This window comes from Aricia agestis, chromosome 7, assembly GCF_905147365.1.
Source record: "Aricia agestis chromosome 7, ilAriAges1.1, whole genome shotgun sequence".
NCBI classification, from domain to species: domain Eukaryota; kingdom Metazoa; phylum Arthropoda; class Insecta; order Lepidoptera; family Lycaenidae; genus Aricia; species Aricia agestis.
The window spans coordinates 13,802,411-13,826,937 of record NC_056412.1 but is presented as its reverse complement, the minus strand read 5'-3'; the positions used below and the strand labels follow the sequence as shown (position 1 = coordinate 13,826,937).

At 37.3% G+C, this 24,527-nt stretch overlaps 1 protein-coding gene across 3 annotated transcripts in view; it reads left to right on the top strand.

The window, feature by feature from the left end:
- Positions 1 to 24,227, top strand: part of LOC121728751 (roundabout homolog 1-like) — a 72,385-nt gene extending 48,158 nt beyond the window's left edge. For 2 of the 3 annotated variants that reach the window (XM_042117000.1, XM_042116999.1), the window contains exons 2-11: positions 7,719 to 7,831; positions 16,069 to 16,398; positions 17,486 to 17,639; positions 18,548 to 18,678; positions 19,001 to 19,273; positions 19,669 to 20,985; positions 21,148 to 21,481; positions 21,557 to 21,729; positions 22,193 to 22,539; positions 22,702 to 24,227. In XM_042117000.1, the coding sequence (XP_041972934.1) occupies positions 7,783 to 7,831; positions 16,069 to 16,398; positions 17,486 to 17,639; positions 18,548 to 18,678; positions 19,001 to 19,273; positions 19,669 to 20,985; positions 21,148 to 21,481; positions 21,557 to 21,729; positions 22,193 to 22,539; positions 22,702 to 23,286 (3,693 nt within the window). In that variant the 5' untranslated portion in view covers positions 7,719 to 7,782 and the 3' untranslated portion in view covers positions 23,287 to 24,227. Of the gene's footprint in view, positions 1 to 2,073; positions 2,085 to 7,016; positions 7,023 to 7,718; positions 7,832 to 16,068; positions 16,399 to 17,485; positions 17,640 to 18,547; positions 18,679 to 19,000; positions 19,274 to 19,668; positions 20,986 to 21,147; positions 21,482 to 21,556; positions 21,730 to 22,192; positions 22,540 to 22,701 lie in introns of those variants that run through there. The other variant, XM_042117001.1, reaches the window with a different exon arrangement.
- Positions 24,228 to 24,527: the final 300 nt, after the last annotated feature.

The following is a 24,527-nucleotide window of genomic DNA, read 5'->3' as shown; positions in this document are numbered from 1 at the left end:
GATAAACTCCGGTTAAAAAACTCAGAATCTGGGTTAAGTCTATAAGAACTTGGACGCATCGTATTGATATCTACTTTTTGACATTGATTTTATTATAAACGAATATTCTAATCTTATTTTAGGCCACTGCAAAGTGTTCAAAACATTTACATACGATAAAATAAGAAACAACGAAGATAATTTCATCCCTAACCATAAATTGGTAATAATGGTAATTCCTTCGTGATTTGTTGGTGTTATTACAGTAAAACACTTCTACTGTAAAAAGTTTGAGTGGCAATCAATAACGTTAAACGTTAAAAAATTGGAGCCATTATCTTGATACTTTGTAAAATTGATTACTGATGCCGCGGCGGGGGTGATAAATTTGCAAACGCATAAATGTTGGTATAATGATACCTTTTTACTCGGCCATGCTGAAGTCGCCATGTTTTTATTCATCTAATTTATATGAAAAATACGCGTGGCACTGGATGATTGCCGCGGTAAAGCTATTGCTTAGCATTTTTTATCAACTTATGCAATTATAATCTGCATACGTCTAGTCGCATGCACACAAACACTGTGCTGATGTCTACTAAACTGAAACGACGTTAGACTACGCACGGCAACGCCGCACCGAGTCGGAATCGGAGGTGTTAGGTTTGTTTTCGTTACGGAATTTCTTGGTAAAAATTTAAATTTAAATTAAAAGTATAATTATATAGAGCTAGGTAAACTTAGTAAATAAGTGGCCGCTTAAAAGAAACAACAATGCGGAGCAATTCATTTGAAGGTGTTACCTGAAAACTGTATCTTTATTTTAGTACCCCGCTTGCCAGGTGTTACAAAGGGTCTTGGAGTTTATATTTTTATTGTAACACTTCATTTCGCGTGAATATCATGTGTTACGCGATAAAGCCGAGGTGTTAACTTGTCAGTGCCTTTTTTCCACCCCACACAATGCACGGCTTAATATTTTTTTATTAAGCCCAGCGAGTTTTTGATTAGTTTTTATTCGCTGGATTACTTACGGAACATTTTTACACGATTCTTTTCTATTTTATTTTATTATTTTTACTTCATTCATGCGTTACCTTTTTTAACATCTAAAACGTTGAATACGGTATTTATAATCAGATGACTTAATGAGGTTAAAATAAATTACCAAGTATCAAAACCGTTCAGAGCCAATAATTAATAACATGATTCTGATTACGCACAAAAACCTTGCATAATTATCGTCCTTGTCGATTCAGAAATATCGAATTTCAATCGTTTATAAGCCCCCAAAAATTTACTGACATTTCGTATAGCTTTGTGGAGCCGCTTCCGGCGCTCACAATAGATGCATGCAAACTTCATGAAACGGCCAAAAATAATCCTCTTCCACTACCTAATACATCACGCGAACTGTCAGCCGAGACCGCAGAACAAAAATACACTATTGTACGGCGAGCTTTGTTAGAAAGTTTGACAAAAACTTGTGCAATTTTCTGTAGCACACGCACCGACGCATCTACTTTTTGAAATGAACATTTCAACTTTAATGGAAAAATGTGATGGAACTTTTATCACGAATAGTATTTTAGTTTGTACGTTTATATCAAATGGAATTGTTGAGAAAAATATGTCGAAGTCACATGTTTCTTCCTTATTAAAGGCATTAATGATTAAGAGTATTGTTTATTAAACTTTTGTTTGCAATCTTTTGTATTTTCTAATATGAATCTATATTATATTTTGTTTACCTGTCCCGATTACTTAAATTGCAATTAATTACTTTGTAATTAGTGAGGAAGAGGATGCATGCTTTGAGTTTGTCTGCAAGAAATATTTTGCATTTCTTCTTATTTTATGTTTTCTGCTCAGTGCTCTACATAACCAATAAAACCTTTCCATTTATCTTGTTCATGGCGATTACATAAACACATATCACGTCATTTCTCATTCACTTTGACAAACGATGTGGCAAATTGAAAAAAACTGTTGTCATCAAACCGATCCAAAATTGAACCGAACATAACCTACAATTAATCAATTTCATACAATTTCACGAGGCCAATCTTTGTGTGGGTCTATACGTCGACGCCCTCTTTCATGTTGTAAAAAACAAACATTATTTTATTTATTTTCGTTCCATCCAAGTTAAAAATCGAAACATGTGATAGCTCTTATCTCCATGTGTTTCTGAACCTTGACATTCGATGTAAATCAATGGTTCTTTACAGCTTGATCCTCAATCTATAGTTAATCGTTGCTAAGTAATATTATAACTTTTGGAATGAAGTTCCTTATTGCGCGTTATTATTCGCGCGTTCGGCGTAAAGGAGGCTAGACAGAAGGATATATTTTGACCTCGACACTTTTTATTAGTATAAAACCCTGCATGGTAGGAGCAGAGGGCGTTGATAGTATTCTTGTGCGTGCGAGCTTTTTTTAAATATTTTTTTTGGGTGCATATGTATACAGGTTTTTTTAACATAAGAAATACCTAACTTCGTTCCATTCGGGTGTCCCTTGACACCTCTAAATTTTTTTTAATTCTTTTTGTCTTGCTAAAGCATATTATAATTTCTTAAACTTAAAACTAATTATTACAAGTTTTTTTTTCTAACGGTTAAGAACTCAGGCAGCTATTTAATGAGGTACATCGTATTCTTATGCTTGTACAATATTAGCTTACGCTGTGTTTCTAAGATTGGGTAGCGATACACAAACAATCACGTACAATATTTGACGAACAAATATATGGGAATGTTAAAACAGTTTACCACAGCGTCGTGCGCAAACATCGCGCGACTAAATTCTATTTCCATATGTCATATGTTTCTATATAATAGGTGTGCTTAAATCTTTCTCTACAGCTGTTTGAATAATTTCATACTTTGTACATAGAAATCTGATGATGTTGTATTGAATTACGAGTGTTTGGCATAATTTGTAAAACGGATTAACTTTAAAAACTTAAGATTTACATAAGTACAACAAAACAAGCGACGCGTGACGTAAAATAAATATATTTCTAAACAATATTAGCACAGAGTTCCCGGAAACTTGCATTGCTTCGAAATACAACGAGCTCTGGAAGAATAACCACGTACTAAGCATCAACATTGTTGACCCGGAGTTGTGTGAAATGTACACATCGGACTTACAGCTTAGTGCATTTGCTAAAGTTATCCCAGTTGTCAACATGCATTATGCCTTAAGGGCCCTCATTGTGGGTTACTTAGATGTGGCTCCACAATTATATAAACCCACACCCACACCTACCTTAAATTGAAAGTGTAAATATTGTGAGATGAAATTTTTAGTTACTCAAAATGATCAAGCAAATACTATGTAGTTTATTTTGCTGTGGAGCCACGGATCTTTTTGATTGTTGGTATTTTAGATTATATCAAATTAAGGCTCCTAATATGGAGATAGGCTTTTATATAAATATCAACGCATAAAATACTGGTAAATTAAACACTTTAATGTGTTTCAAATAATGTGAAGCGCTGCCTATGTAAATAACCAAATTGTGTTTAATGATGTGTAACGCTCTGATTTAGACGGTGCATTCATTTTGATGCAATAGATTTAAATATATTGCACGCATAGTACATTCCAATTTATTATTTTTATAGCCTTCCATAATGATAATATTTATATCAGTTTGTTCTAATATTGACGGTACTGTAATAAGAAGACGTCGTAATGAAATACTAACATGGCTGGCTTCTATGCAAACAGACGTACGTACGTACATTTTTAAGTACGTTTCTGGAGTGTTAACCGGCCAATTGAATGTACCGTCTATACAAACCATACAATTTCTAAAATATCTTATCCTCTTGCGTATTCCGCCATTTTTGTGTTCGGTTTTCGAATGTAACCTAATATCTGCCTCCCACATAATAGTGGCATTGTTTATAACCACGAGTGGCGACCCGTCATCACAAGTGCCCATAAATTATGAACTTAACCTTGGCTTGTTTTGGTTAACCGTTAGCCGGGCATGTGCATCGTGAGAAATCATAAACTTGAAATTGCTGTGTTTATTTTTTCTAGCTCACCATGTTACGTCAACTCAATCACCACACTTGAACTTTTTAAATAATTTTATGGTCACATGTACAGGTTAGTTAAGAAGCTTGTTTTATTTAACGAAACTTATTTCTTTTGATTTTGGTTACCATAGTGCCAAGACTACCTAAGTTATAATAAGTTATTTGACCTAAGCTGTGAAAGGTAACATTTTATTTTTATAATCTCTAGCTGTCAAAAACAATAAAAAATTAGCGTATTTTTTCATTCTTTAATGTAAAAAACATTGTGTTTACCAAAGCTCCAATGAGCGTATTTGAAAATCGATTTGCAATCCGAATGGGACTAATGAAGTTTTCGATATTATAGTGGGGATTACTGGCCTCGGCGCATTATGCTGATTACAACCAAATAAACGATCTGATTTTGGGCGCTTATTACTAGTTAGTTGTTTTTGTTGCTAATATTTATAAATAATTATAGCAATTAATGTAATGTACAATATTTGGAATGATTATTAGGTTTCATTAAAATGTTTCAGATTAGATTGTGCTTACTCTACATTAAAATTAGTATTATTGATAATTTATTTAATGTACTATGTTGAGTTATGAAATGGTGAATTGCCACGTTACTGCCTCTTAAATCCATGTTGCAAAGTATAATAAGTACCTAATTAAAGTCTTATCGTCGCAAACAAATTTATTGTCTGTCTCATAATCCTTATAATTTATATCTTGCAACTTGTTCCTTCTTATCTCGACCGCTCCTACTGTACCTTATTAAAGTCAGACTTTTATCAGTTTCATAAAAAGAGTGGGTGAAAAAAGTTTAAGTAAAAACATGGTGACATGTTACGTTAATCTTCCTTTATCTATATTTTTGTCGTATGCATTTAGAGTCTCTAAATAAACTACGTCTCAGAACACAAGTTGTTACTTAGTAGCTTTTGTTCCTTTTCAATTTCTTCTATTTTTTTCTCATCTCTTATATCGGCATGCTTGATGCTTTATAAAAGATTTTAACACTAGATAACGCAAAACGACACAATAATGCAGAACTAGATAATGCCCGCAACTTCGTTTATCGCGCCGTAAACGTACATTTTTCCGGGATAAAACGTATCCTATGTGCTTTCTTGGGACTCAAAGTATCTCCATACCAAATTTCATCCTCGCCAACGCCTCCGTGGTCTAGTGGTATAGAGCGCGGCTCTTGACTCGGAGGTCGTGGGTTCGATTCCCGCGTTGGAAACATGTTATTTCCAAGTTTGGTTAGGACAATGCAGGCTGATCACCTGATTGTCTGACAAGTAAGATGATCCATGCGTCGGATGGGCATGTAAAAAGTCGGTCCTGCGCCTGATCTCTCGCCAGTCGTGTCGGTCGTCCGGGTTATGAGAGTAAAGGAATAGAGAGTGCTCTTGTGTACTGCGCACACACTTGGGCACTATAAATTACTCCTGCGTAGCTGGCCTGGTTTCAATGAAACCGGCCACCGTCACCGAAACCGGTGTGGGAGCTATTATTATACCAAATTTCAGTAAAATCGGTTCAGCGGTTTTTGCGTAAAGAGGAAACAGACAGACAGACACGCTTTCGCATTTAAATATTAGTGAGTAAGTATGGATGTTCAATTATTTTATTATCAAAATCAATAAATGTTCTAGGTTAATTTAAATAATTACAGTGAATAAACAATTAAAAGAATCAATTAACCCGCGATTGGGCATCGCTGGACCATTAAGTATTTTCACAATCGGCCGCAGAAACCGCACGCTCAAGTCCTGCTGATGACGCGCGAAACATTCACTCGATGGTATTCATTTACTAAATGCTGGTGGTTGCTTTACCGCGCAGATAACAGAAGCATTCAGGCAAATGAGCGTAATCACAGTACCTACAGTCCATTTTAACCCTAGTATCCTGATTCTACAGTTTTCAATATTAATGATGCTTCATTAAGGTAGTGATCTCGATAAGTTAAAATTACAAAATAGCTTCTCATAAAATGTTAAACGTCAAACGCGTTCTGAAAGTATAGGTCCAAGCTACAAAGCAAAGTATACGTGGGAGAGCCATGCTTCGGCACGAATGGGCCGGCTCGACCGGAGAAATACCACGTTCTCATAGAAAACCGGCGTGAAACAGCGCTTGCGCTGTGTTTCGCCGAGTGAGTGAGTTCACCGGAGGCCCAATCCCCTACCCCATTCCCTTCCCTACCCTCCCCTATTAACCCTATGCCCTCTTAAAAGGCCGGCAACGCACTTGCAGCTCTTCTGATGCTACGAGTGTCCATGGGCGACGGAAGTTGCTTTCCATCAGGTGACCCGTTTGCTCGTTTGCCTCCTTATTTCATAAAAAAAAAAACGAACATTTTCATTTCAGCGACAGGTTCAATGAAATGTATAGATGACAGACAAACTTTCGCATTTATATTGGTATAGTCATAAATCAATACCTAAAGTAAATTCACACGTGTCTACAATAGGATCAATATCGTACCGGAAGTACACATCAAACATAATCAAGCGGAGTAATTTGAGCCATTCAAATGTTCAATCAGGGTCATATTCGAAGCAATAAGCCAATTGGACAAGGGTTAGTGGATATTACCCGCACATCTCTTAGCTGCCATGATACTGAGATATTGAAATTTCATTAGCCTGGAATCAGTTGTTGTAATTGAATGAAATGGACATAGACTATGGACAAAGCAGAACTTTAAGATCTCTCGCTAGGAACAGAAGAAGGATTCGCGGTATTTAATTTTTTGTCTCACTGGACGTAGGATGAGCAATAAGCAGATAAAGTGAGCTCACAATGAGTCTATTAGCAGATCAGCAATCAGTAGTCTCATTATTGATAGATCACGATCATACTCTTGACTATGTAATGTTTGTCAAAGAGTTGTAATTGAATGAATTGAAATAGATATGGACTATGGACAAAGCAGAACTTTAAGATCTTTTGGTAGTAACAGGAGGGATGCGCGGTATTTAGTTTTTGGTCTCACTGGACGTAGGACGAGCAATAAGTTGAGAAAGTGAGCTCACAATGAATCTATTAGCAGATCAGCATTCAGTAGTCTCATTATTGGTAGATCATGATCATACTCTTGACTATGTAATGTTTGTCAAAGATTCGTTAGCAAGCAAATACTTTTAGGTAAAATTACCCTTTCAGAAAAATAATAAAATGGGAATTGGGCACATGACATTGACGTCTATTGAACGCTCGAAAAGGAGATGCCACTTCAAATATATTACCGCTGTCAAACTTAAGTGATCTCATTGGTTTGTTTTCAATCCTCCGCTTGTTTTCGATTCCACGGCTACTAAAATAAAGGAAACGGGTTGAGATAATAGCGGTTATATTTCAGCAACTGAGGAATTCGAAAATATTGTGAAAGCGATAAAAGAGCGTTAAACGTTCATATCTACCAGACATGTTTACGGCGAATTGATATTGTAAATTTCAGCGTTATTTACTTTTATTGTTCGAGGGATTTCCAAGTTAACGATTTTGTTTGTGCAACGTTTGGCAGCCTCTAGTTCCCGAGTTGTGGTAGATTTAGATATGCTGTTAAGCGTATTGCTTTAGGGACTTTCTAACAGATAGCCTGTGGAACTCTTATCTTATTTACGACTAGAGTTTATTTTAACGTGTTTATTCCCCGTTAACGTTTGATTTTCTTTGTTTCAGATGGAAATTCTTGAATTATGATCAGAAGATAGTGCGTAACATTATGTGAGATTGAGCTACCATAATGGATAGAGTAGCTGTGGTGACTTCGATTTTGGGACTTTTTTGTCTAGGTAAGTTATAAAAAAATTAGAAAAAATAAACATTATTAGTATAGAATCACTAAGTTCTAAACAAAGTTTGTAATCTTTAATTACTAGCGGATTCTACTACACTTGTAATATTCCTGTAAAAAAATGACTCACCATCAAAAGAACATTAGAAAAATGCACGAGAATTTTCTACAACTCAGCGATGCGATGAAGACATTTCGCGAGATTTATCTATCGTTGGAAACACATTCCATGTGTGCAGTATAAAGAATTCATAGCGAAGTCAAAGTTCAAGCAGCGCTAATAGCACCTCGCCCCTAGGGGCCGGCCCCCACAATTCGATATTTAGTGCCACACCGTACCATCTTAGATTTGTGGGGCCACTTAGCGCGACCAAACTTGCCGTTGTTTGAACCATATTGGCCCAATTTGTCACTCAACTAATTGCAGGAAGCGTCCTATTTTAGGTGTTAGCTGACGTGAAGAATCGGGAGTCGTGAGTTTGTGGGTAGATTATTCGTTATTGATTTGTTTGCCGTGGTATTTGATGTTCTTAACATACTACTTGTTTCAGCGTACCTACAGGTAAATGATAATAATCTGTGATAATGATGTAGCTTACATCATATATTGCTTCTGGAGATTCCGGTCTTTATAAAAGCAATGATAGAGCACTCAGTAAAATTGTGTGTGTAATTTTACTGGATATGTCATGACAAGTTTTGTGTTTCATCTGTCTCTAGATGTATTTTAGAAATAAGCTAGCTGTGTAAAAATTTCTTCATCAATTTTAGCATTTTAAAATGATTAAATCACCAATGATATTAAACCAAAAATTTTCAGTTATCTTTTCACAATAAATCGGCGAAGTTTTGTCGCAATTCGATATCGCTTAAAATTAGAACTCAGAAAATGTGTTATGAAATAGGTACGTTATTTATTGTCCTTATCTAATAAATAATTGTGAAGCTAAAACCCTTTAATAAGTGATTGTAAACATGTGCTGGTGATGCTTATCCGAGCCAAATAGTGTCACTATTTGGTGCAGTAAAAAGCGTAACTTATTGACTAAAATCATTATGTTAACAAAACCCACATGCGTCGTTTGCATCTGGCTAACTTTACGATCATGGCGAACATTAACTCTCAATGGATTCTGTGTCGCGCCACGGTTAGTTATGTCTATTCTAAATGATTATTTTAGTCTGTGGTACATAGTATAAAAAGATCACCCCAGGCGGTTATTAAAGCGTAAAGAAGTTAAGCTAATGTCAAGCGACGCCTCTTTTGTGTCCGATTGATGAATGCTGCGTAAAATGTTGAAAAAAACTTTCAATCGATCGTACTCACAATGGATATAAAGTATTGTGTTCAATGATATCCAAAAAATGGGTACCTATCAGATCTTATGAACAACACATTGACTTATGAATATTTTTTATGAATATTGACACATTTTGACCCAAGTTTTATGAAACATATCCAGTAGTGCTCAACATTTTTGCAAGGGCTATTTTTATGTTATTGAGTAATATATTATTCTTATCATTTTTGTTACAAAATTTTATCATAAAAGACAATGAATATTCTAACAAAATGTTTGAATTTTACAGTCGACTCAAGTATGCAATGTTCGAGCAGTGTTATTTAGTCGTCCCAATTTAATACCTTCAACCTATTTTAAAATGCATAAAAGGCTAGGAAGGAAGTAAATATAATGGATTTATTTTTGTGACACATAAATTATATGCTTTCAATAAGGAAGTTTGGCGCACCCGTTATTTGCGTACAAACAAACGGTTTATCGTAGACGGTGATCACCTTTTTTGTTGAACTCGATCAGATAACATTTTGCAACGTATCTCCTTTGTGCTGCCGATGTCCCTAAGATTAAGACACGAAATAATTTAATGAGGATGATAGTATTTATAAACGAACAACTTGATAATCAATATTTATATTTTAACTAGCTGTCCCGGCAAACGTTTCTTTGCCATATAAAGTATTTCGCCCGTATTATTTTACTGAAGTGACTAAATAAGTATGTCACCATGGCAACGTCCATCGCTATGCCGTCGCACAAACAATGGTCGCCGTCAGTCTCGAGTTGTAATAATTTACTATTATTTATTCAACAAATGCAATCAATATAATAAATACCCAGTAGCCGATTCTCAGACCCACTGAATATGCATATAAAATTTGGTTAAAATCAGTAAAGCCGTTTCGGAGGAGTAGTAGAGGAGTTTAAATTTGAGTCATGGCCGCACTCGCACAGATGACAAAACTTCAATTTAATGAAGAGTATGTCAGATATCATGTGGCTTATGTCAAAATCTTCATTAAATTACATTTAAGTACTTAATTAATATATTTTGTCTCCGAGTGCGGAGGTAAGCTGATGTTGGTATACAATAAAGCAATGACTGACTGAGGATACAAAGAAAGTCTAACTTTCTCGTTTACAATGTAAATACGCTTATCCCTATCATGGATACGTTAGGTTTCGTTATTCCAACTGTCCACGCGCCATCGCTGAGAAAACAAACTTTGAGAAACGTCGCCGCTTTCCGTATGCTGTACAACGATAAAAACATGTCAAGCCGCCAGGAGTCCTACTACGATGTCACAAAGTCGAAAGTATAGTGTCACTAATGCAGGTAAGATGACACTGTGTCAACAATTTGTTCCCATTTCATGCTCAAAACAAATACCGTCACGAAATTCATATTAGCCTAATCCGACCATCCGCCGAGCCGGCTAATTTCTACCATGTGTTCGCCAGTTTTTGCGTCATAAACTTAAGTGCTATTTCATTAGCCGTGACGTCCCTTAAACTTTGACTTATGGCTGTTTAGGATTCTCCCCATAAAACGGTTACGTCGCAACGCACGATTTTGAACATAAAATGTGGGACATTTTATCATTGTTTATTTAGTAAAAACTTGAAAACTGTCGTTTTTGCTTAGTCTGAACATTTTATCTATTTAAGTATATATTTTTTAAAGTGTCCTTAAGTTTGAAGTTTATTTTATTTTAGAATTGAATTAAGGAATTGAGCAGCCAACTTGCTCATTGTGACGCCAAAATGCGTTGTCAATTATAAAGTGGAAAATGAAGCCAATTACCCATTGATGTATAATAAAAACGCGTAATAGCAGCTTCGTATTGCAGAGGGTCCAAGTGAACACGTGTTCGAAATTCGAAAAATCATGATTGCCTCCTCGGGGAACCAATCGCGATCATTAAAATTAGATATTTGAAGTTATATCGAATTACTACTGGGGAGAAAAGTGATTGTTGCTCCTCAGATTCGCCGAAATTTTGGAACATTTTTCAATATTATGATTTAAAAAATCAAACTACATACAATATGTATCAGATTTATTAAAAGCCAGGTGTAAGCTGGTTATTTTTTAATTTTAACTTTTAAAATTATTTAACTCACTTTACACAAAAGATAGGAACGTTCAATTATTTACCTTATCTGAACACCAATAAATTTTATAGCCCGATCAAAGAGCCGTTTGAAGTTAGAGGATCGTTGAAAAATATCACATGTAGGATAAAACATTGTTAACATCGTTAGTTCAATTAAAACGAGTATTTTTTTTTTTTTTTTTTTATTATTAAATACTCTTGTCCCTGATTTTTATTCGAGGGATTTATGTTCTGAATACAATTTATACTGTCCTATGTCTATACACTTATCTCCTATTTCTATTTTGTGTTCTGTTAATACTATTTACTCCTTTTATTATTTTAACACAATATAGCAAAAATTCTTCCCTATTTTTCTTATCTTTTACTATTTCTTTTATGCTATCAACATTAATTTCTAGTCCTATTTTCATCTCCAGATCATATTTTGGCCTCGAGTATATTGGGCATTCTGTTAGAAGATGTGGTACATCTTCTATTTTACTAGGGTCACACCTGCACGATGGGCTCTCTTTGCACCTGAAGCGGTACAGATACCCAGAGAGCCCACCGTGCCCGGTCAGTGCCTGTGTTATTTCCTTATTGAGTTTAATCTCCTTAAAGACCTTGTGAGCTGCCCCTATATCCTGTGCGAACATTTTAGTGACACCTCCAGTAAAACGAGTATTACATGTGAATGCTATAAATTTCAGCTTAAAAATAAACAAGTTAGGCCGACTACAAACGGAATAAGACGCCGCGTGCCGCAATGTGTGTACGCACTACTGTAGTGTTCGTTTATATATTTTTATACGTGGGAGAGCCATGCTTCGGCACGAATGGGCCGGCTCGACCGGATAAATACCACGTTTTCACAGAAAACCGGCGTGAAACAGCGCTTGCGCTGTGTTTCGCCGAGTGAGTGAGTTTACCGGAGGCCCAATCCCGTACCCTATTCCCTTTCCTACCCTCCCCTATTCCCTTCCCTTCCCTACCCTCCCCTATTACCCTATTCCCTCTTAAAAGGCCGGCAACGCACATGCAGCTCTTCTGATGCTGCGAGTGTCCATGGGCGACGGAAGTTGCTTTCCATCAGGTGACCCGTTTGCTCGTTTGCCCCCTTATTTCATTAAAAAAAAATTACTAGCTGTCCCGGTAAACGTTGTTTTGCCATATAATTTTTTTTTTGTATGAAAAATAGATGTTGGCTGATTCTCAGACCTACTCAACATGCTCACAAAATTTCATGAGAATCGGTCAAGCCGTTTCGGAGGAGTATGGCAACGAAAACTGTGGCACGAGAATTTTATATATTAGATTAGTTAGGTACTCTAGTTTCTAGGCTTACGAGTTACGATAATCCAGCATGCTTAGCATGGCTACCATAAAAAAGTTTATTCTTACGGTAACGTAGAAACGCATTAACAAAGAAAATCTGTCATTTTGTCCGCAAAAACTGTCTTCGTTTCTATTCTTTCGCATTTCTACTGTGTCCATGCTAAGCCTGCAGGTGGATATTATTATCGATCAGATTACAGGCTTTTGCAATGTTTCAGACAAAACATAAAAGGGTAAAAAGGGTAAACAAAACATAAAAAACATAAACTGTATAATATTTTAGTTTATATTTCAACATCGCATACATAGGAAAACACCTGCCTCGGAGTGAAAAAAATATTTGATCTGAAACAATAATCTCGTGGTACCATGTGGTACCATACCGTTTGCACACTTTACACAAGACCTAGCTTTCTTTCTCTTTAAATCCGTATCTTAGTGTGAACACACATAAGGCCGATTACAGACGAAGTCGCCGCTTAGCCGCGTGCCGACTTAAATGCGAAAGCGTTGTCACTACATCAGTTTTTTTTTCCAAACGCGTGTCAACATGTGCGCGAAGTATAAATTAGCTGGGGGAGAAGGGGCACCCTCGCAAAGTTTTTTTAACGAACGTTTTTGAACAATAGCGGTAACTATGGGTCCGTGCGCGTGAGATGAAAAATCACTCCCTTCGGCATTAGTTTTGGCAAAGTCCTTGGCACATAATGAACCATTAATCTCATAGAAAATGCTGTTATTGATTGTTTTTATCACGAAATGTTCCACATAAAACATATACAGTGCATGCAGATTTCAGATTCATGTTATTCATTTTTATGTTCTAGCAAAGTTTATGGGACATTTTTATGAAACATTTACGACTTAGTAAGTGCTGAATATTTACATCACTCGTATCTAGCCTGCAAGCCCAGTTTATGGTGTAAAATAAGTCAATATTATTAAGAAACCAATAGGTTTGGAAACGGTTTGGTGACTTTAAACAATGGTTTGGACAAAACAGAACCAATACGTGGTTTATGAACGATAAAATATCGAACGGGGATCAACATAAAGTGCATTTTATGACGCACATTCCGCTAAATCCTGTATCATTTTTGGAATAAAGCTGAGTTTTATGTTCGGTAGATAACCTATTTATATGGCTGAGTTTTCCTGTTTTCTACTAAATATTATGGACAAACAAATTATTTGAAAACATTTTCTTGTTTTCTTGCAATGGCATCAACAAGTAAATAACAATAACAATTTAACAATCTATCAGTTAAAATCTACATTTTTGGTACCTAAGATGTCTATCCGTGATTTAGCATCACTCGTGTTATAGAAGTACAACAAACAAACTCATACATTTTATTCCTTTCACGATTGTCATAATTGTTTGTTTTGTATATTTACACCCGTACGGATCTAAAAGGAAAAGAGCGAAACAACGGGCGATAGATTCGATTATAGATTAGCTGTATCGAACACCGCACGAGAGTATACACGTGAATAAATAAACACAATTTGCACAAAGTAATCCGAAATTCGACACAAAAACGTGTGACAACGATAGAAGATTAAAATAATGAGGTCCTTTTGTGTTTCTGTTTGTTTTCTGATAACATTTGTTAGATGTGACAAAAATACAGTTATTAAATCGTATGTAACTTTAAACACACAATTTTCGTTGAGTTTTTGAGCTCAATAACAAGAGAAAGGATTTTTATTTTTCCTACACAAAATTGTTAAGATGGTCCAGATTACGAGTGACTGTGACTAACCTATTAGCTTTGTCCACACTGTGCTTTCTTCTGTTCGTCAAGGGCATGCGTTATAGCGCAGTCAACAGCGAACGTGAGGCATGCCCGTAACGCGCGTTGAAATCGTAGCGCGCACTATGACACTTTTCTTTCAACGCGGGTGGATTATGACGCGCGTCACGGGTATGCCACACCTTCGCTATTGACTGCGCTATAACGCTTGCCCTTGTTGAACAAAGAAAAGGCACAGTGTGGACATAGCTGTTGCCTATTACGACATGTAAATGGCATGTCACATCATTTAATTTTGTGATATAAATTATATTTATATAGACTGCGTACAACTTTTAGATCCGTTAGCAAAATGGAGGGTGTAATAATAAAAAACAATACGAGTAGCTACCAGTATTCTGATCACTGACCTACCTTTAGCGTGACTTCGTGAGTTTCGCCCTACCAAAGAGTCCTTAAATTCCTCCCATTTTTGCCGAACCATCCAAAAGTTATGCGCAAACAATTCACAGTACTGAAACACTTTTCTGAGTTACAGTCATGGTCCTATCTTCGTAATCTGGACACACCCTAAGCTTTTTTCTCGGTCGATTTTTTGCTACGTAATAATAGCCTATGCGACAACAATGGACGTACATCAATTGAAGTGTCAAAAACTACCATCTGCGCCTTTCGTAGTAAACACTGTAAAATATGAGGGCCCGAAAGGGGACCGAGCCTGTGTTTATAGTACATAATGATTGCGAAGTACTCCATAATACTTATTAGGTCTGTAACGTTATTGTTTCAATTATAAACAAAGGTTATAAAGTTGTGGTTAAATTGTGTACAGCCTAACAATACAGTATTGTATCGAGTTCGAGTGTGTTGTTAGAAATAAGAGATTTGAACAGCATACAAGTTGTTTGTAATGATTAAGAATGCGCCCAAGTTCCCGGTTGACTATTAATTTTTTATATGCTTTTCTTACTTCTTACTCATCGTAAATAACATAATATCATGTACTGCGTGGTTATTGACTCAATATGTTTAAAGACTGTAGAATACAAAACTTTTGCATATAAGTTGCTTCTTAAAAATCTGCTTCTATTATTACTTTAAATTAACCCCGCCACCACACCTTGAAATAGAAGAATTTTTAAGATTTTTTAAAGATTTTTTTTTTGTTTATTACGTCATTATATCTGCAGTTTTTGAGAATGTTATAGGCGTGCAATGTGCATCATGAGGAATTGAACCGAAAAATATTATGTTGCCCAACTAAAAATCTAAATTAAACTTCAAAGTACGTGTTACCACCCTTCCGTCCTGTCCGATTTTATGCACGTGCGTGCAACGACTACGATTTCAAAGTGAATCGTAGAAAATACTGTTAATTAATTTTATTACTTGCAAGTTATGGGCTTTCTCAAAGCACCACGCTTAATTAACTTAATGCTACTAATTACTACTTATGAAGCTTTATTTTAAATTAAAATTGTGATTTGATGTTTGAGTTAAATTCAATATAACGTGTTATTTTCTTCTAATGAATAATACAGCTAACAGTTTTATGCAAGACAGCCCTTTTCCCAACTTGAAAAAAGGTAGTTAAAGTTTCTATAGAAAGACGAATTGCTGCGCGAACGTTTCGGACTACGTCTATAGCTTATTTATATTCTAAGAATCGACACAGAATACAATATATTAGTACAAGGAATCGATCCATATATTAATCGATTAAATCAACTCTCTTTGTTCTAGGAACACTCGAAGGTGGCCTAAGCGATGACTATATGGGCAGCGGCGAAGCACCTTACATCATCGAGCAACCTCTTGACGTGACGGTCGCTCGCCACCAGCCAGCCACTCTGAACTGCCGCGCTGGTGGCTCGCCCACTCCCACCATAAGGTGGTACAAGGGTGGTATTCTGGTGGTATCGGATACGCATAGGAGTCTTCTACCAGCTGGGGGATTGTTCTTCCTGAGAGCGACGCACGGCAGAGCTCACTCCGACGCGGGAGTCTACTGGTGCGAAGCTACCAACTCCTACGGCACTGCTAGAAGTCGGAACGCTACACTTCATGTTGCAGGTAAATAGTTTTTGTTTTTTAAGAACTCAAGACGTGAGTGGAAGAATAAGGTAAGTAACATGAAAAAACTTCCCGTTTTATTGCTTAAATGATGGCTTTAGGGCCGGAAAAAATATTTGAAATAGAAAAACTGTGGATTATAATTATTATGTGTAGCCAGATATTCAGTATAGTTTATTAGCCAGGTTATGAAGTAGATAAGTTACAATTTTTATGCAAATAATAAGGGAAAAAATGAGTTATTGTCCGTATGTTACGAAATGTTACTTGTTCGATTCTTCCACTCACGTCTTCAATCGTTTGTAACAAAAATTTGTGACAACGAATTATTATTATAATATAAGCACTCAATATCATAATACGATCTACCATTTAAAAAATTGAAGAGAAAACAAAAAGAGTTCTCTTAAAAGATTTTAGTAATCCGTTAGTAATTTTGTGCTGGAAGCTGGAACAACGGAATATGTTTCGTCGTAATTTTCCCTTAGCTGGGAAAAACTGAGCAGAACATATGTTGCATTATAATGTGTTCACAGAAAAGGTTCACAGAATATGTATGTGGGTAGATATTGTTTAGGATATATTCCCAGAAGAGCCATTACATGATTTGTTATTCTGAATACATGAATCCTGCTTATTTATAGGAAAAGTTTTAAGCATTATGTATTTGCTAATATATCAAGTTAAATACATAAATATAAGCGAATGTTGTTCACTAATTGTATTCAGATATTTTTCAAAATGATATCCCAATTTGCATACAGACTGCAGAGCCTTCAAAAGCTCCTATAAATAACAAGATGACGCCCACAATTCCGTGCCGTGAACCGTACATTTTTTCGGGATAAAAAGTACCCTATGTCATTTCCCGGGATTCAAAGTATCCCTATACCAAATTTCAGCAAAATCGGTTTAGCGATTTGGGCGTGAAGATCGAGGTAACTACACATTATAATATTAGTATAGATAATCAGTTGCCAACGCGATGTCTGTTAAGATCTCTTAAATATAGCACGCATATTGTGATTTGAGACTCCCATGATTTAAATAGCGTTTGATTGGTAGTAAATTTATACTTCATCTCTAGTTCTTCGCGAAGAGTTCCGGCTAGAACCAGTGACGACACAGACGGCACAAGGAGAGACCGTCATTCTCGAATGTTCTCCGCCGAGAGGCTCCCCTGAACCAACGGTGTATTGGAAGAAAAACGGCCAAATTCTACATTTCGATAGTGATTCCAGGTGAGGAAATATCGTATGCATTTAAAAGAATAATAATTGGGTTTTCTATTTAAAAAAAAAAACTGCTCAGCACTTTCACAAGTTTACCCCAGATTTCAGAAAATACTTACTTTGGAAAGTGCTTGTTAGATATAGTTATTTCATTATTTTTTCAATAAATAATAGGTACTGTACTTTGTGCTATAAAGTTTCAATATTTTAATTAAACCTTCTCGTATTTACTTTCTGCTCTGTTGAGCTGAAGAGATATTAAAATGCCAAGTTTTGGGTTACGAATACTTCAGATCGTCGACATTCGAGTGCTGTAGACGGTAGTTTTGAGAGCTCTTTTCAATACGATTGGAAAGATATTTGAAACTCCGTATGTATTATGATGTTCTTATACGAGCTACATTACCTTTTAAATTCAAAATTATGTTTGTGTCTTTAGTTCGTGTATTGTCGTTCTTAGAATAATTAGAACGCCAGCTTCTTTTTACAATAAAACATGGTCTCCCCTATATTTCTGTGCCACTACAATTACGACAATTCTTATTAAAAAGTTAAGAGTGTCTATAGGAATATGAATATTCTATAGCGAACGAGACTCGAGAGGTCTCGCGCATGTCTCTGAATTTTTACGAATAGGTAGGGACTAGGGTTAGGTATTAGGTAACAGACACTACAGTGAGTATTGTGAGCCAAATTAACAGGGGTGAGTACATCAAAGTAATAAGAGGGAATGCTTGGAGAGCTTGACAAGCAATCAAGTAAAAATTTCAATAGTTACTCCCCGGGCCCCTTATTAGATGTTTAATCTCTACAATTATTCCGCCCTATATTCAAATGATTCGGCAACATATTAATAAAGTAATAATGGAAGTGGGTTTTTATTTATTTTGGGAGCTTGAATGGGTGTTTTGTTCCAGGACTCATTTAGTAGATGGTGGCAGTCTTGTTATACAAGATGCGCGGCAATCTGATGCAGGTCGATATCAGTGTGTGGCGAGAAACGCGGCCGGGACGAGAGAATCTGCGGTTGCTACGCTCAAAATCCACAGTAAGATCTCAATTACTTCGTATTTTGGCTTGTTTCGTTGTATATTTTCATCTTACATTTGTAGTTATGATCGAATTTTGGCTTGTTTTGTTTTATTGTTTTAGTTTCAATGTCTTGTTCTTTAGACGCTTTTTTTTTCTAAATGTTAGTTAGTTATTCAACTTTATAGGTTTTGAAACTTTAAATTATATATTACAGCCTGGTCATAGATACGTCTTTTATAATTGTTTCTTAATTTTGACCTTGCCAGTGTTCCAATTTGGTTGTTCATGATATTATGATTTATGCTGTACTAAGTCGATATTGTAATTTTCTCCAACAGTTAAGCCGTACTTAATATCTGGCCCCGAGGACATAATAGCTCAAACGGGAGGCAGCGTCACGTTCCAGTGTCGAGTGGGCGGGGATCCCCTCCCCGACGTGTTCTGGCGGCGGACGGCCGGCGGTCGGAACATGCCACTCGAGCGCGTCAAAGTTCTAGACGACAGGAGCCTCAGACTCGACAACGTGATTCTAGACGACGAGGGGGAGTACACTTGCGAGGCCGGCAACACCGTCGGCACCGTCAGCGGCAGCGGATTTTTGACGATCTATGGTGAGTGTTCTGTTTTGAATTGTAAATTTTAATTTTGAAGAACCACTGACCTCTATAATACACTGGACAGGCGATCGCTATCAATAAAATGTTCGTATTTGAAAGTCGCCATATTGGCGCTGATTGCTATGTGAAAGCACTGTAGTGAGTGTACTTGGAACTACTATTTTGCAAATGGCGGTTGTAATTTTCTATGTAATTAGTTCACAGTACGCTCACCGCGGCGCTTCAAATCGGCACAAAAAATAGCTGTCATTTTGTACGGCATAGCTTGTCTAGTGTATTATAGAGGTCAGTGTGAAGAACCTACACTTTCTTTTTTGTTTCTTTTTTGATCTACAGGCTAAAATAATCCTAAGAAACTTCTGTTATTCATATTTCAAATATTGTTTTAGATCCACCATGGGTTATTCTAAAACCAAATTTAGTGACAGTGGAAAGTGGATCGAGCACCACGTTCACTTGTAAAGCATCTGGCAAACCTGAGCCAACTATCTACTGGAGTTTGGAAGGCAACAGAACGATCATAATGCCGGGAACGTCGAAGGGAAAATATCACGCTTCGCCCGTAGTCGATGGCGTCACTGTCCTGACAATAAACGACACAAACAAAAACAACAGCGGCAGCACAATAGTCTGTTCGGCGGTCAACTTTGCGGGCAGCTCGTTCGTTCGAGGGAAACTCAGTGTGACGTCGGACGACGACCGGCCGCCGCCAATCATAACGAGCGGGCCCTCGAATCAAACGCTACCTCTAAAATCGATTGCAGTTTTCCCCTGCACCGCCATCGGCACACCTGACCCGATCGTCGCATGGTATTTCGAAGGGGAGGCGCTGATACAAAATAGTCGAAGAAATATTTCTAGTGACGGAACGCTCATGTTGAGAGATTTAGATAAAGTCGACAGCGGCACGTACACGTGTGTTGCGTCTAATCACCACGGGAAGTACGTTTGGAGCGGAAAATTGCTCGTCGATAGCCCGACGAATCCGAACATTCATTTCTTCCGAGCCGCCGACGTGTCGGCTCTACCCGGCCCGCCGACTAAGCCGCAGATACATAATATCACCGAGACTAGTGTCACTCTGAGTTGGAACCAAAACAACAAGATAGGATCGTCGTCGATATTAGGATATCAAGTCGAAGTGTTCTCGAGAGAGAGCCTCTCGGGTAACAATACACCTCGAAATTCACAAGGATGGGTCGTGGTTTCTAAAAGAGTACATCAAACACATTACGTAGTGAAGTCTCTTGTTCCAGGAATAACTTACATGTTTATAGTTCGAGCGGAAAACTCTCATGGGTTGTCTGGCCCGAGCGCGCTATCGGATCCCATTACGATCGGCGAAGAAACTGACTCCGTGTGGGATAGCGGGCTATTCTCTAATAATACAGAGTACCGTAAAAATATTATGACCGACAACATCGTGGAGCTCATTGAAGCCACGCCCATAGATTCCAAAACTATAAAGCTCATGTGGGAAATACTTAACTTCTTCCATTTGGAGGGGCTCTTCATATACTTTAGACCGCTAGACAACGTAACGGTCGAGTACGAGATGAAAACTATTTTGCACTCCAACGATGTATCCGGCTATGAAATTACTTCGCTGAGAAAATACACCCAGTACGAATTCTTCTTAGTGCCGTTTTACAAGAAATTCGAGGGGAAGCCTTCAAATATGCGGAACGCACAGACTTTGGATGATGGTAATTTTTTATTTTATATTTTAAAACATGATTTAGTAGATTTTTTATTATGACTTTAAATAATCGAAGCGAAACATATTTAAAAATTTAGTTTGTTAAAAATTTTAATTTTATGTCAATCGATATCTGAATGGATCAATACAACGTAATTTTGTTTTTCAGTTCCCGACGGTCCACCTACGAATATTGAAATGTTTATCGTTAACGGAACAACGGTTCATTTAAAATGGCAGCCACCGGAGCCCCATTTACAAAATGGTGCTATAATTGGATACAACGTTGTACTAAATTGGTTAGACATACCGGCGAATAAATCAATGGTCGCGATTAATACGACTGTCCATCAAGCGACGAGTTTGATTATGACTAATTTAACCTCCGGAGTGAGCTACTCCGTCCAAATCGCAGCGGAGACGATAGTCGGCTTGGGCCCTTTCAGCCAAAAAGTCTACTTGAATATCGACTCCAGGTTGATCGGATTAGATCCGTTGTTGAGGTCGGTTGAAGCGATACACAGTAATGACTTTTATCAGCAATCGAATCGATGTCACTAATGACTTTTTTATTTCAGATATCCCATTAATGGGGAAGTATCGATAGTCGCCGGGGATTTCGTAATGGAAACGTGGTTCTATTTCCTGATTGCCGCCATTGTACTCTTCAAAATAATTATGATTGGCGGCATAATTTATATCAGAAAACACAATATTTTCTCCAAAAAGTCTGCTCTTCCGAACATCTACGGTATGTACTGAATATTATGTAAACGTATTACATAATCTTTTAACGTTAAAGCATTATTAAAATGTAGCACTTTATGTGTAAGAGCTAGAATTTTTCACGTAAAATCAGGACGAGAATTTGAAAATTAAAAACATTCTTTGGGTGTCTTGGGGTGGCGAGGGTGCCGCGTTTGTTTGATGGAGGCTTCAGCATGTGAGGGGCGAGAGGGTGCTAGATTACTTTCGAATTGAAAGGTAGCATGAGTCCTCTCCTCCTAGTGCAGTGGATCTCTTTCACTTTGCATTCACGTTCGAAACACAAAGGAATGATGCGAATCCGTGAAATGAAAACTCAGAAATGCAAATATTTGTTCTCCGCGTTTGTTGTTCCTCGTAAACGGCTTAAAGTTAATTTGAATAATGCTTTTTTATGCAAATCGTTACGATTAATAGTGACCGTAATTACCATTGTCGTACTTTTTTAGATTCTAACGGAACGAGTCTAGTCACTCAGATGAATATAAAAGCGGCCGTGTCGCTATCCCATCCGCTGACTAGCTGCTACAACAAGAATACGGTGACGAAAACAGAATCACTGCTCTGGATGGAAAATCAGCCTGGGCTGTGCTTGTCCGGGAGCCAAACGGGCCACAGCAAGGAGAAAGCTAATTCCGAATACGACAAAGTAACACATCCCTTACCCGAATATGCGGAGGTAACCTCATCTAGAGTGACTGGGAACGAATGGAACACAAGCAAAACCGCAACCTCGCCCGCAGCTTACGCGTCGGTGACTCTCGTAGCTAACACCAGGCAGTGTGTTAGTTCACTTGTGAGTATTTAGTCCCTTCCATTTATGTAAATGACCTGTCAAGCTATTAAGTAAATTAGCTAGTTGTTTAGTTTGATGAATAACTATTATGCAAATTGAACTTACTAATGATGTGCAAATAAATAATTATCATGTTATTTATTCAATTTTCTATTGTTGTAGGGCTGGTTTCCACCTGGTAGCAAACTCGTTGATACTAGTGCTGAAAACCGTTATCCGCCTGATGAGGAGCTTTATCCTGCGAGTAATGGGGGGTATTATAACAGGAACGTTTACAGCGAGAAATACTTCCAAGGTCATCCCAACGTTCTCAAATTTTACGATTTGCCCTCCTTGGAGCGAACACAAAAGGCCCAATTAAGGTATAATCAAAGTTTGGAAGAGAGGAAAAATAAAGAATTGAAGGCGGACGCCACACAATCGCTAATCGGTCGTAGCTACGGCGTGAGTTCGAGGAAAAATTCCGAGTCCGAAGCGACTTATCGCGCGTTCGGAGATGACGAATCGGAGGATGAGAACTACGGCGACGACGGTGGTTACGACGAGCTCCAAGCGATGCAGGTCCAACGCCAGAGGCCTAAGCACCAGTACGAGCGGCCTAATTTGAATTTTGACAACGAAGACCGAGGCCTCGGTCGGCTGACGTCGTTTAGACACGGGCAAAGCGCGACCGGAAGTCAGGTGCCCCTCGCCCCGTCCCACCCTCCCCCGGCACCGAACCCGCGCGTGGACTCCATCACGCGGTAGTATCACGCCCTGCCGATCTTCGGCGACCTGTGCCAAACGGACGTTTGAACGTGAAACTCGCACCCGAGTGTAGTGATTGTGCTTATATCACGGTTCTTCCTAGTAGTCTATCTGTGTACTGAATTGATTTCCAAAGTATTTAAAAATGTTTATCGGAGGCTTCTCATCTCAAGACTGTTAAAGTGTTTCGATGGCGTGACTGAATGTATCCGCGAATGACAGTGTATTGTACTAGCTAGTCCTTTGTAAATTTATGTATATTTGTAAATATAATAGTCGTTAGTAGGTTTGTCTGATTGATGAAATTTCTAAATTCTATATCTGATGGAGATGTATCGCCGATACTCGATACAGATGTGGTCCGTCTACTTAGTATCGGTAACGAATTTGTAACCCTATATCACTAGTCTAAGTGCGCGAAACTGAAAGAACGCTTGGCAATAATTTGTATAACTGTACCGTGTAGTGTAAATAACGTTATTTAGATAAATATCGTGAATCCTGGATATTATTCGAATCGAAATACTACGATAATATTATTGTAAACTAGCGTTTCATTTGTAACATTGGTATGACAAATAATATCTCGTAGTTGTTTATTTACGTGCCATATACGTCTAAAACTAAGAAATTCGGAGTTGTGAAATCGAAATGTATTATCTACGTAAGTTAATGTGATAATATGAGTTATATAGCCACTTGTTATACATTGTTTAGAGCACGTATCATTGCATATCAAAGCGGTGCGATTCGTCCCACGCCAGTTTGTTCCATTGGGCACCTTCGCGCATTATGTAATAAAATTCTAGCCGAAATTTTCCCATTGGGACGAATAGACCTGGTACGTAAAGCGATCCCGCGAAACGTATGTTACAGTGCAATTTCTAAATTTAGAAATATTTCATGGTAGTAGAACAAACTTTCATTTTAATATAATCGCACAAATGTATGCAAAAGGCAGGGAAAACCCCAGTATTCTACAGAAATTTGTAGCCCATTATGATCGTAAACTTTAAAGGCAATGAATTGATAAGATTTTATAAAATGCACAATAATGATCTTATAAGACTTATTATCTTACTTATAACAATTGTACTGCCAACAACCCTTAAAATGCTGTATTTATCTTTCTCATTTAATTTATTTGTTGTCAAATATAACAATAACAACCATAATATTATATTAAAAAGATCTAAACTAGCCAATCTGAAAATATCATTTTATTAGTGAGGGGGTTAACT